General features: G+C 33.0%; 3 protein-coding genes across 3 annotated transcripts; 2 read left to right on the top strand and 1 right to left on the bottom strand.

Moving 5' to 3' along the window:
• Nucleotides 1-7,252: 7,252 nt before the first annotated feature.
• On the top strand, nt 7,253-8,434 carry B0J16DRAFT_349442 (HAD-like domain-containing protein). The gene has a single exon (XM_046128909.1). The coding sequence runs from the start codon at nt 7,331-7,333 to the stop codon at nt 8,093-8,095; it is 765 nt and encodes a 254-aa protein (XP_045979361.1). The 5' UTR covers nt 7,253-7,330; the 3' UTR covers nt 8,096-8,434.
• A 2,127-nt stretch (nt 8,435-10,561) lies between these two features.
• Nucleotides 10,562-11,018, bottom strand: B0J16DRAFT_418395 (uncharacterized protein). Its single transcript, XM_046133762.1, has 2 exons — nt 10,860-11,018; nt 10,562-10,800 (listed from the first exon to the last, which is right to left on the bottom strand). Exons 1-2 carry the CDS (start codon nt 10,974-10,976, stop codon nt 10,669-10,671), a joined length of 249 nt encoding a protein of 82 aa, XP_045979360.1. The 5' UTR covers nt 10,977-11,018; the 3' UTR covers nt 10,562-10,668.
• A 1,304-nt stretch (nt 11,019-12,322) lies between these two features.
• B0J16DRAFT_388846 (uncharacterized protein) lies at nt 12,323-12,675 on the top strand (the record flags this gene model as incomplete). Its single annotated transcript, XM_046131778.1, has 2 exons — nt 12,323-12,430; nt 12,520-12,675. 2 exons carry the CDS (start codon nt 12,323-12,325, stop codon nt 12,673-12,675), a joined length of 264 nt encoding a protein of 87 aa, XP_045979359.1.
• Nucleotides 12,676-12,946: the final 271 nt, after the last annotated feature.

The following is a 12,946-nucleotide window of genomic DNA, read 5'->3' as shown; positions in this document are numbered from 1 at the left end:
AAGTTAAGAATAAACTTTACCTTATAGATAAACCTAATAACCTTACTATATATATTATAATAGTAGTTAAAATTAATAAAAGATAGTATAAACGTAAATAAAAGAAAGCTAATTTCGTTTATAAAGGAAGTAACTTTAATCTATATTACCTTAGCTAATAAAGGAATAGCAATTAAAGTAACTCTTAACACTAAGGAAACTAATAAGGTAATTAATAGGGAAATACCTTATATAGTATATAACTAGGCCCTATAGTACTAAGAGCTATACAGCAAGTACTACAATAACTATAAGATATATTTAAATATAAGTACTATAATTATAACTAGTTTAAATATATAGTAAGGTAATATCTATAACTATAAAGGCCTAGAAACTAGAACTAAGGTAAGCCCTAAGCACTAGGTATAACTAACCTATAGATAGCCTAATGTACATAGATATTAGGAATATACTATATAGGCTACAATATAGCTACTATAATAGGCATATAATTAGACTTAGGAACCTAGACTAAATAAGCCACTTATCCAGATAGCTCTACAAATAAACCCAAAGATCCCTTTAAAAGTTACTAGAAAGTAATATATAAATACTACCCTAACAGAAAGAAGCCAAACTTAAGATATAATGTATTAAAGAATCCTAAGTATATAGTAGAATAAGAAAAAAAAAAGAAGTTATATAATAACTATATAAAAGAATAAAAGAAGTATAACCTAGAATTTAAGGAATAATATAAGTAAACTAAGAAAAGAAGTAAATAGAAAAAACTTAGAGAAACCTAAATACTAGAAATAATATATATATCTGTAAAAACTAAACTAATACTAATCTACAATAGGTATTATAATTTAAAAGAAGACCCTAAAAATAAAGAAGAATAAAGAGTTATTACTTACAAAGAAGTACTAAAGGGATATAATATAACTATAGAATAACCCCTACTAAGAACCCTTATTTAACTATAACTATTAGCATAAAGCCTAGCTATAAGAACTATATAGGAAATTAATAATATCCCTATATAAACCAAGCTTTAATAGAAAGAAGAATTAGTACTAGCAGAATAAGATATAGTATACTAAAGCTAACTTAGGTAATAATAGTATACCTAAAGTATAGGATACAGAGAAAGAGCTATATAAGCAATAGCATAAAGCCTCTGCAAATAAGACAAAATAACTAAGAATAAATAGAAGAAGCCCTATTAACCTCTATATAATAAGGGAAAAAGGAAAATATTTAATAGCCTTAAGGATAAGTATATCTAAAACTCTAAGGAATACTATAATACTTCTATAGTAGAAAACCTCTATATTTAAGTATACTATATAGCAAAAGCAATAAACCCTTTACACTAAGAACTAAAGTTTAATACTAAGGATAATATTTAAATATTACCTATAAACAAAAAATATAAGGAAATCTTATAGGTATTATATAAGTACTATTAGTATAAGACTTACTTTAAAGCTAAAAAAGATAATAACTGTTTTTTAGTTACAATTCTAAGAACACTAAACAATAGACTTTATATACCTAAAGAAATAAAGAGATACCTAGTATATACTTAGTATAAAGGTATTAAAGTAGTAGAGTTATAATTTAACCTAGCCTACTACTAATAAAAAGTAAGGTAATAAGAAACCCTAAGAAGTATTTAGTAGTAGCTAAAAATAATTAAAGAAGCTAATTAAGAGTTTAAGGAACTTATATAAAGGAAATATAAATACCTAATAAAAAAAGATAATATACTTAAAGAATTAGAAGATACTAATAAACTAGAATATATATAGGAAGTAGATAGACTTTACCTTACTAGTATCTATAATAACAAAGAATTAGGAAAAAATAAATACTATCTATAATAGAGCTATAGATAAGTAAAGTATAAGGTTAATAATATAGACTACTAAGTGCTCTAAAAGCTATATAAGATAGTAAGCCTAACTACCTAGTACTAAAAGTTTAGATTAAAGGGAAATAGTTAAATACTTAAATTAATTATAGAGCTAAAAGAAACTTTATTAACCTAAAAATAGCTATAAAGCTAGAACTACTATAGAAAAGAAAATAACTACTTTACTTACTAACTAATATAAAAGGATAACTCTTTAATTACAATAATAGTATTATAGACTAAGAGATTAATTACCTTAAGGTCTTTATATAAGGAAAAAATTAAAGACTAGATTTTAATATTATACCTTTAGGAAAGGTAAATATTCTCCTAGGAATACTATAGCTTAGATAAGTAAACCTAAATATTAACTAGCTAACTAGCTAAGTTACTATTCCTAGTAACTTAGATAGTAATAATAAAATAATTACAATAAATAATAAGAGATTTTAAACCCTAACTAAAGAGAATAGCATAGGTATATATAAAAAAAAAGTATTTATTACCTCTAAAAAGAATTAAGTATAAGTATATAAAAGGCAGAAAATAATAAAACTAATAAGTCTTAGGACTCCTTAGATACTAACTATATAACCTAGACTAATAACTAAAAATATAGAAAGAACTTAAGGAAAAGAAGTAATATAATAGACTTAAGAATATACCTAAGGAATACTATATCTATAAGAAACTCTTTAAGGAAGAACTTAAAATAAAGGTACTATAGTATAGTTACTAGGACTATAAAATATAGCTTAAAATAGATAACCTACTATTCTAGAAGATTTATAACCTTAATAAAAAAGAATTAAATACTCTGAGGGAGTACTTAGAAATAGAGCTAGTAAAAGAAAATATTAGGATATTTACTTTATTAGTAAGATTTTTAGTAATATTTATCCCTAAGAAAAATAAAAAACTATAACTTATTATAGACTATAGGAAGTTAAATACCCTTACAATTAAAGATAGGACCCTACTTTTACTTATTATAGAACTTAAGGACTACCTATAAGGTAAATAGATCTTTACTACTCTAGACCTTAAGGGAGCTTATAACTTAATCTATATTAAGGAAGGAAATAAATAGAAAATAGTATTTAAAACTAAATTTAAACTCTTTAAATACTTAGTAATACTATTTAAACTTACTAATATACCTATAATATTTTAGTAGATAATTACTAATATACTTTAATAGTACTTAAATATCTTTATAGTTTACTACCTAGATAATATCCTAATCTTCTTAGATAATAAAGAAGAATATAAGGAATATATCTATAAGGTACTAAAAGCCCTATAAGATATTAACCTACTAGTTAAACTAAAGAAAAGTTACTTCTATATAAAAGAGGTAGACTTTCTTAAATATACTATTTTACCTAGAGAAATTAAAATAAATTAAAAGAAAATCTTAGTAATTGCAGATTAGCTAACCCCTATAACTATTAAGGAAATATAAAGCTTCTTAGGTTTTACTAACTACTACTAATAATTTATTAAGGACTTTAGTAAAATAGCTAATTCCCTTATAGAGTTAACTAAGAAGAAATAATAATTTACCTAGATATTAGATACCTAGAAGGCTTTTAAGAAACTAAGGAAAGTAATCCTTAGTAAACCTATACTAGTTATATTTAACCCTAATAAGGAAATTAAACTAAAGACTAACTTATTAGATTTTATATTAAAGGAATAAATTAAATAATATAATAACTAAGGGAAACTATACCCTATAGTATTCTATTCTTATAAGTTATATAAAGTGAAACTTAATTACTTTATCTATAATAAGAAGTTCTTAGCTATCTTTAATTACTTTAAGGAATTTAAATACTACTTAATAGAAAGTATATACTAGATTAAGTTCTATACTAACTACTAGAATATTATATACTTTTCTACTATATAAGAACTTAACTAATAATAGCTATAATATACTAAATATCTATATAAGTTTAATTTTATAATTATTTACTGTAAAGGATTAGATAATAGTAAAGTAAATACAATTAGTAAATAACTAGACTATAATACTAATATAACTAAGTTAAAAGAATAGCTATTAATAAAAAATAATAAAGGAAAATTACAATTTACATAATAAGCCTAGTTACTAGAACTAATATACCTAACTCTAATATAAGAATCTTTAGTAAAAGAACTATATAAGTTCCTTAGGATATTTTACTTATACCCCCTATATAGATACTAAAGAGTAATAAAGACTCTTAAGTAACTCTAAGAATAAAAGTACTATATACTAAGAAAGAAAGTTAAAATAATAATTAAGTAATATAACCTATATAAGAAAACCAAGGTATAATAATATAAACTATATAAAATATTGCAATTACTTCCAGTAGTATAATAACTATAGGATTTAATTATAATAAACTTTATAACTAAGCTACTTCTATTAAAAGAACCCTTAACTAGAATCTTTTATAATAGTATTATAGTTATTATTAATTAATTAATAAAATTTTTATACTACTTATCCTATAGAGAAGCAATAAACGCTAAAGAACTATTATATATATTCTTTAGATATATAGTTAATATATATAGATTACTATTAGAAATCCTTTTAGATAAAAAATCTACCTTTATAGCTAAGTTTTAGCAAATACTTATATTACATTTAAAACTTAACTACTAACTTACAATAGCCTTTAAACCTTAAGTTAATAGATAAATAGAACGTATAAATTAAGTTTTAAAAGTATACCTTTATTACTATATTAACTATAAATAAAATAATTAAATTAAAAAGCTACTAATAGTACAATTAGCTTATAATACTATATATAATAAAAGAATAAAGCTTACACTAGCCTACACTAACTTTAGATTTACTTTAAATATATTTTATAAACTATAAGAACCTAAGGATATTAACCTTATAGCTATACTTAAAAGTAATAAGCTAAAAAACCTATATAATAAACTTTAAGATAAGCTTAAATTTATTAGAAAATAGATATAATAATACTATAACCCTAAAAGGTTAAAAGGATCTACCTTTTTAGAAAAAGATATAGTTTACCTATCTATAAAAAACATTTAAATAAAACAACTAAATTATAAACTAAACTTTAAATATATTAAACCTTATAAGATTATTAGAAAGATATCTAAAAATAACTATAAACTAGACTTACTTAAAAAAGTTAGGCTCTATCTAATCTTTTATATTTTACTTCTTAAGTTAACTACTAATACTATCTAAGTTAAAATAGGTAATAAACCTAAAGAAATTAATAAACCTAAACTTTATAAGGTAAAAGAAATTAAAAATATATAAAAAATTAATAAATAAATAATATATATAGTAAAATAGAAAAACTACTTAGAAAATAAAAATATATAAAAACTACTAAAATACCTTACTAATACCTAGTAACTTCTAAAGAACTTTTACTAATAATAGAATTAACTTACTTAGAAGAAGTACTAATAAAAATAAAGTTCTAGTTAATTAAGTTTACTATACTTACCTTAATAAACTCTACTATTACACTAGACTTAAGGGAAACTAAATTATTTACCTTTTCCTACTTAGATATTTACATAGTATCTTTATCTAATAACTTTAGACTCTTATTCTAAATCTATTATTTCTAACAATAGAAATATATTAATTTTAATAAATACTTATTTAATTAATACTATAGCTAAATAAGCTTCTCCTTAGTAGCTTCTTTATTAACCTTAATATAATTTTTTACTTAAACTAAATAATCTACTATATAGGTTAGTAAAGATATTATAAAAAGAAAATAAAAAACACTTACCTTTAGATAAAGAAATACCCTTACTATTATAAGTATAACTACAATAAGTATACTCTATATAGTTTTTCTACCCCTCCTTTATTATATACTAAAAACAATTCTTAGTACAAATAGTATAAGGTATAATTTTATAACCTTTAGAAGTAACAATTCTAGCTTTAGTAGTATAACGTTAAAAAACTAAAGATAATATAGTTAGCATAGTAAGAGTTTTATAGGTTTAAGTTAGCATATATATACAATAGAAACTAACAACAGTAAATAAGTAAGGTCTTAAGGATAAGACCTAAAGAAAGAAAAGATTATATTATAATCCTAGTTATTACCTTATATACCCCCTATATTTTTTACTAATTAAATAAAAGTTACTATATACTATATAATCTAACTAATAAACATTAAGATTAGATTACTACTAGAAATAAGTAATTACTAGTAATCCTTAAGAATCACCAGTAACTATTAGAATTACTAAGTAATCCTAATACTGCAATGTAACTAACTCTTAGTATATATATATTTATTTAATATTAGTTAGTATACTTAGCTTAATAGCTATTAATAAGACTTCTTTACCTAAATATACCTAACTTACTTTATTTACTATTAAGAGATATAATACTTTACCTTACTTAGTATAATACCCTGTAACTCTGTAAATATTAAACTAATATAGACTAGTTTACCTGTTTAGAACCTAACCCGTTATATATATAATCTATATATAAGAGTATAGCTACTATTTAAATTATCTACTATGTAATAGTTAGGTTTTATAAGGGGATAAACTAGTCTATTTTAAGTTTATATTAGTAGAGTTATAGAGTATTATACTAAGTAAGTTATAAAGTATTATATTTCTTAGTAGTAAATAAAGCTAGTTAAGTATATTAAGGTAAAGAGGTTTTATTAATAGCTATTTAGCTAAGTATATTAATACTAAATAAATATATATACTTAGGTAATTATAGGTAATTAGTAAGAATATCTTAGTACTAATTGTTATTAACTATTCTTATACTATAATAAGTAAAAAATATATAGGTATATATAGGGCAACTAATTTACTTATTAGATTATAATATTAAGTTTATTTAAGTAAAGAAATTCTATTAATAACTAGTAATTAAAGTATTTTCTTTAATATTAAATATATACTATTAAGTTTATATATTTATACTAAGCTTATAATATTAGTTATAAGTTTAGTTATAAGCTTAGTTATAAGTTTAGTTATAAGTTTTAATTATAAGCTATAAGTAATAGAGTTCAGTAGCTTATAGTTACTATTAAATTATAGATATTATATATCATATATTTTTTAATATTATCTATAGCTAGCTTTCTCTTTTTTAAGGCTAAATTTAAGCTATATTTAATCGGGATTTATTTAATTAGATAACTTTGCAGAAATAACTAACTTAGTGCGTTTTATGGAAACGAGGTGTATTCTAGGGTTACTAAATTTTAACAGTTAGTTACAGGGTCATAAGTGCTAGTAAGGTTTAATTGGTGGAAATCCTAGGGTACACGTAACGTAACCGCGGGGATCTTACCATTAAACCCCTCACTTACCAAGCAATTAAATAACACCTAGCTCTGCACATCTTCACCCTCAGTATTAACAATGATTAAACTTGTTGCGTTCGATCTCGATGGCACGCTCGCAGAGAGCAAGCAGCCTCTTCTCGATTCTATGGGTGAAGCTCTCGCAGATCTTCTGAGCGTTGCAGACGTCGCGGTTATTTCAGGCGGTGACTGGCCGCAGTTTCAGAAACAAGTCGCCAGCCGTCTTCCTCCTCGCGCTGATCTCTCCAAGCTTTGGCTAATGCCAACTACCGGTACAAAACTCTACACTCACAAAGGCGATGAATGGAAAGTCGAATACGCTGAGTTGTTCAGTGAGGAGCAGAGGAAGAATATCATTGAAGCATTCAATGCATCACTCAATGCAACAGGTTTTCAGCCAGAGCAAACATGGGGCGAACGTATCGAAGACCGAGGAAGTCAAATTACCTTTTCCGCCCTTGGTCAACAAGCTCCTGTATCTGCTAAGGAAATCTGGGATCCTGACTTTGCGAAGCGAAAGATCATCCAAGCTGATCTATATAAACGTCTTCCAGATCTGTCTATCAATATGGGCGGAGCAACTTCGATTGATATTACGCAAAAGGGTGTTGATAAGGGTTATGGACTGAAGAAGCTTTCAGCTGCAAGCGGTATTCCGCTGGAGCAGATTATGTTTATTGGTGATGCTATCTTTCCTGGTGGAAACGATTATCCTGCTAAGGAGTTAGGACTGCATACAGTGCGTGTGAAGAATCCAGATGGGACGTTAGCTGCTATCGCGGGTATTGTTGCGTGTTTGAGTGACACGTATCCTCTCTATTGATGTATTAGACAGTCTTTTACCTCTCCGCAAAAAACCGGAGAAGAAGTATGTGCTAGATACATTAGGCACTGTGTTAGATAACGACACAATTCAATTCCCATGTCGATCACACTCAGATGGCTTCTCACAGTATCATATGATCGGGGTAATGGCTGATATCGAATCTGTCTGCTAGCAACATCAACCATCATCCATTGTCCCTCGCTATCTTCTGGGCCCGTGTCTTATAAGAACACGGCAAGTGCTCCGCATCACCCAGCATCTGCCCAGCGACTGAGGGCGTACGAACCTCGCCGTATAGAGTCAGTGGATGACGGCCCAGGCGCAAACCAAACAAGGCAGGACACCAAACGTAAGTAAGCAGGACTTGCACCGTCCTGCCAAGCTTATATCATCGATCGCCAGATCGAAAAAGCAGTGCCCAATCTTAGGTTAAATGTAAAGTACGAATCGAGACACCGATAAACACCACCGAACCCCGCGTACAAGAACATAATTCCTCGACTGCCACCGCTGACGAAGAGCATGGATGCAAGCAAGCATCGCCCAAACCGTGGCAAACGTGTATTGACCTCAATCGATACCGGCATCCCTGAAAAGGAAGGAATCACATTCTTTTTCCCGAACTTTGATATGGACCAAAGCGAGCTGTGGACATCAGTCCATCGCCAAACCGCTGAACCACGAAGCGGCAGGAACAGGCTGTCTAGGCACTTGTATGGATATGCATTGCATCCGACGCTCTGGCTGTGCCCCTGCCCCCTTCGCTTGTGGATCAACAGAATAATATTATTGATGGAGCTCGATGTTAGTATCCTAACTGTAACAGATTGGTACCAGTCAATTTATATGCGAAAGGCGGAATTTAAACTTCTTTGCCCCATAACCCATCTAATCTGGTTCTTATCTCCTTACTCGTAGGACTCCGCGAGGCTGCTCCTTACATGGGGAGAACCAATTTGTCCGGTTCTGAGAAACGGGGTGAAGAGGGATCTCAAGCCTTGGGCTGCTGGATATCTTGCTGAGAAGACATAATTAACAAAAAGGTGAGGCTAGCAAGTCGTGAAGCTGGTGTTGCGAAGGGAAGAATTTCTAACAAGAAATGGTGGGGCGCGCCGATGAAGACTTTCCATGACTTCAGACGGTGAACGTGGGATTGAAAGAACACAGAAGACTAAAGGTGAATGTGTGTAAGAACAAGAGTAGACACGTGAAATACAACTCTGCAACTTTGAGGTGTGTGAAGATTTTCACGGATGCTGCTGTGTAACCTACTATTCTCGTACAAAGAAGTAGTAATGATATTATTCTCTGGTGGCACGTTTGGGTACTCCCCCTTTGGTGAAGTAGCTCTTGTACGACATGAAGATGAAAGGAGTATTGAATGACTGGAGGAGATGTTCTGCTTCATCGGAAGGCAGATTTCCAACTAATCCTCTTCAAAATAGTGGTGATCGATCACCTCAGAAGATTCTCTCAATACCCCATTGCCTTTGCTGGCTCGTCACGTGGTGACCCTGTTTATCCTCCACTGATGGTTCATCTATGCATCTCCAACGTGTGCACCGCATCTCTTCCAGCGCGCCGTGACCCTGTGCTGTCCTTGCTTAGCCATAACAAGCACACTTGAAGAAATTCCACCAACCAGCCCACCTCCAGGCTGAGTGCCCACTCGCCAGTAACAATAGGGTGGCATGTCTCTGCAGCTTGATGGGGTCTAGCCCTTCCACTACAAGTCCTACAAGTGTTTGCGCCGGACGAGCGCCAACTGAAACGGCATTGATTTGCACAACAAGGGTACAGACACGGTGCCAATAGATAGTATTCTCATTTGGCGTTCAACTGGCCCAATGGTTGATGTTGATGTTGGTGGTAGGAGGTTAGGAGAAAACGGAAGGCAGCAATTATGGAAGGAGCCGGGGACGACTACGGGTGAGCACCGGTGTCAAACTTCCAGTGCTCCCCGCCTCTTTCCCCGTGGTCACCAGCAGTAGACCCCACCTCCTTCCTGGCGGTTGTCGCGCCTCATGAGTAGAGCTGTATCTGTCCAGATGAGTATCCGTCCAATGACCTCGGTCTATGGACGACTAGCTGTATAGATTGATAGAAGTCTGTTGACCAGACCAGTGTTGTGGGCGCATGGACGGAAAGGATCAGCCGTACTCACTGGTACTTGTAGCTATCGCAAACCCAAATAGGGATGTCAATGTTCAAATTTGCCAGTCAATCGACAGAAGTAGTTCAAACCAAGTCAACTGTGTTTGGTTGAAGTGGCGGCTCATGGAAATACTTTGTCTTCAAGTCTTCCTTCCACCAACCAGGGTCAGTCAGGATAGCAGGCAGCTTTGGATGTGATCTTGGGCTTTATGGTTTTTGACGTCGCTGATGTCCGAGTATAGTCAGTTTCGGATGTGTAGTTGAGCATTTGTGGCAACGCGCGGGCTGAGTATGAAATCTCAATTACATGTTTGTATCTTATTATAGACCCTATGGCTGCTACAACCCCTTGCTAGCCGTCGTCCTCCATTTCATCTTGGAGTTCCCCCATTTCCACTAGTTATTCTTGCCGTACATTATTCGGGACCGCACTGGCGGCGACCAACACCGGTGAACCAGCTCAAGTTGGAGTACTTGCCATCCGCGTTACACTTGTTGTCGCCCTTACCAGCGTAACGGCATTCATCCTGGCAGGACCCCTGAGGGAGCTATACCCATCACACGAGTCAGTCTACCATGACATGAAGACTTCGGTTATATGACTTACCAGAACACAGCAGTGAGAGCCGTCTGCATACAGGCACTGGCAAACCTTTGTAAGGTTGATAGCAGCAGCGCTGCTGACAGCAGTAACGATGACAGCGAGGATAGAGAGGCGGACCATCTTGGTGGTTTTGTGCTAGTTTGGATATTGTTTGTGTCTTGGGTATAGAGAAAGAAGGATACAGAGGTAAATTACGCCTGGGTTGACACATGCTTAAGTAGCCATTGATCGTGTTACCATATCATGGAGACAGAGGTCTTGTGATGGACCTGTTGACAACATGTTCTAGTCGTATCAACCGGGTTCTCAATCAGGTATCAAGAAGTTGGAAGAGACGGGACAAGGATATTGACTCAATACACCATTAAAGTTCAGGCCGAGTTCCGCAGTGGAGCATGTCAGCGGAGTGCCAAGCCGTTCTAATCATAACATACTATGATATGAACTGATGCTTGGGGCCCGTTATTTCTCCACGTGCAGGCTACAGACACTTGTGAGAAATATTTGTAGAAGAAATTATTGGTCAATTAGTAGAGTTTTACTAATAAGGATGTTGAAATTAGGCGGATTTACGTTCTGTTCAGTACCTACACGTGCACGAGATCTTGGTTGATCTTGTGCTTATCACCAAGAAACAATGGTAGTTACTAAGATGTCCTGGACGATATCGGGCAACTTAATTGCCAACCCTGCACCTTGTCGATGCCATTCTCCGCATATGTCAGTGTCAGCCCGGCATCTTAGCCGAACAAGCCACTATCTCACCGACATCAACCCACAGAATAGCCTTTGATCAAGTTCCACCTCAATCTAACTGTTGCAACTACCGACAGGGCGCCACAGTCGAGTATTCGTTTGCAAAGTTGATTCTCGTAGCAGCTGTCTCTCAGTGGTATAGTCAAGACGGAACACCTTCTTGAAACATCGAATGATTGTTCATAAGTGTCAGTGACCAATCTATATCTACTATTTGAACATTCATCCATTCGTAGCATGTCTGACTCAATGTCCACCTTCAAGTGGTCTGCGAAGTACATGCTTTTTTAAAATACCCATGTGGGACCTTAATATGGGATTAGCATGGATGACGGAAATATCCATCTGCAAAGCTGCAAAGATCTGCAAGTGCCAAGAAAGCCGGAAAAATTGATAGTGTATTGATACATCTGCCGATTCGTGGGATTCAAACTTTCGGCCCTACAGATTTCCGTTTGCTGGGGTAAACCCGGAGACCGTTGAGACTAACACGAGCTTCCCGGGTTTCAGCACACTATCCTTGGTGTTGTTAATGTACGAGACCGGATTTTAGCCGATTGACAGGACTACTACACTCAATGCCTTGGGAGAGTTGTATATAAGTCTGAGTATAGCATCTCCATTGCGAACAGCACAAACCTCAGTACCACTCAGTTTACACTCTATCACCCATTCTTTAGTCTACCTTCAGCACCTCTATCGTCGCCAAAATGGTCCGTCTCACAATTTTCGCAACTATTCTCGCCGCCACCACTGCCCAGGCCGCTCTATACTGCCAGTGCCTCTTCCCCGATGCATCTCACTGCTGTGTTCAGATCGTAAGTCTATGATCGATACATCCTACCTTGTGGTCCATTTGAGAGGAAGAGAAGAGACCATGCTAACCTGGGCACCTTCGCCATAATAGGGATCTGGAAACTGCGAAGACAAGTGCGCCGATGCAGCTAAGCCCCTGCCCTGGGATGGCGGAGCATTGACCCAGCGAAGTCAAAGGTGCGATGCTGGCGGCAAAGGATTTGGAATCAGCTTCATTACTGCTCAGGGACGCACCCAGTGTATCTAGTTGATATATTTCTGAAGACATTATATCAGATTCGTATAGGTTTCGTCAGCAAGGCAATGATGGGACGTGGAAATGAATTTCAAATATATATATACATGCATGTATTCATAGAAATTAAAGCCAATCATGTGGACTTTGCTCCCAACCGTAGCCCCTTGACCCTTTCGTCCAATCTGCGCCTGCAGGTTCCAACCAATTGTCAATAGCTCTAGAAGCAGCCTCTAGATTGAATGAATGTGGCCAGCCATGGTCACGATAAATCTGTCTCACA

The sequence above is a fragment of the Fusarium flagelliforme genome (assembly GCF_020744385.1).
Source record: "Fusarium flagelliforme strain FIESC 12 MPI-CAGE-AA-0113 chromosome Unknown B0J16scaffold_7, whole genome shotgun sequence".
Classification (NCBI taxonomy): domain Eukaryota; kingdom Fungi; phylum Ascomycota; class Sordariomycetes; order Hypocreales; family Nectriaceae; genus Fusarium; species Fusarium flagelliforme.
The sequence above is the reverse complement of the archived record's forward strand: the minus strand, read 5'-3'. Positions and strand labels throughout refer to the sequence as shown.

Bases quoted from the DNA above. Each gene is read 5' to 3' on its own strand.
- B0J16DRAFT_349442 (XM_046128909.1), top strand. From the start codon at position 7,331: ATGATTAAACTTGTTGCGTTCGATCTCGATGGCACGCTCGCAGAGAGC.
- B0J16DRAFT_418395 (XM_046133762.1), bottom strand. From the start codon at position 10,976: ATGGTCCGCCTCTCTATCCTCGCTGTCATCGTTACTGCTGTCAGCAGC. The intron at 10,801-10,859 runs GTAAGTCATATA...TGATGGGTATAG, and splicing joins GCTCTCACTGCTGTGTTCTG to CTCCCTCAGGGGTCCTGCCA.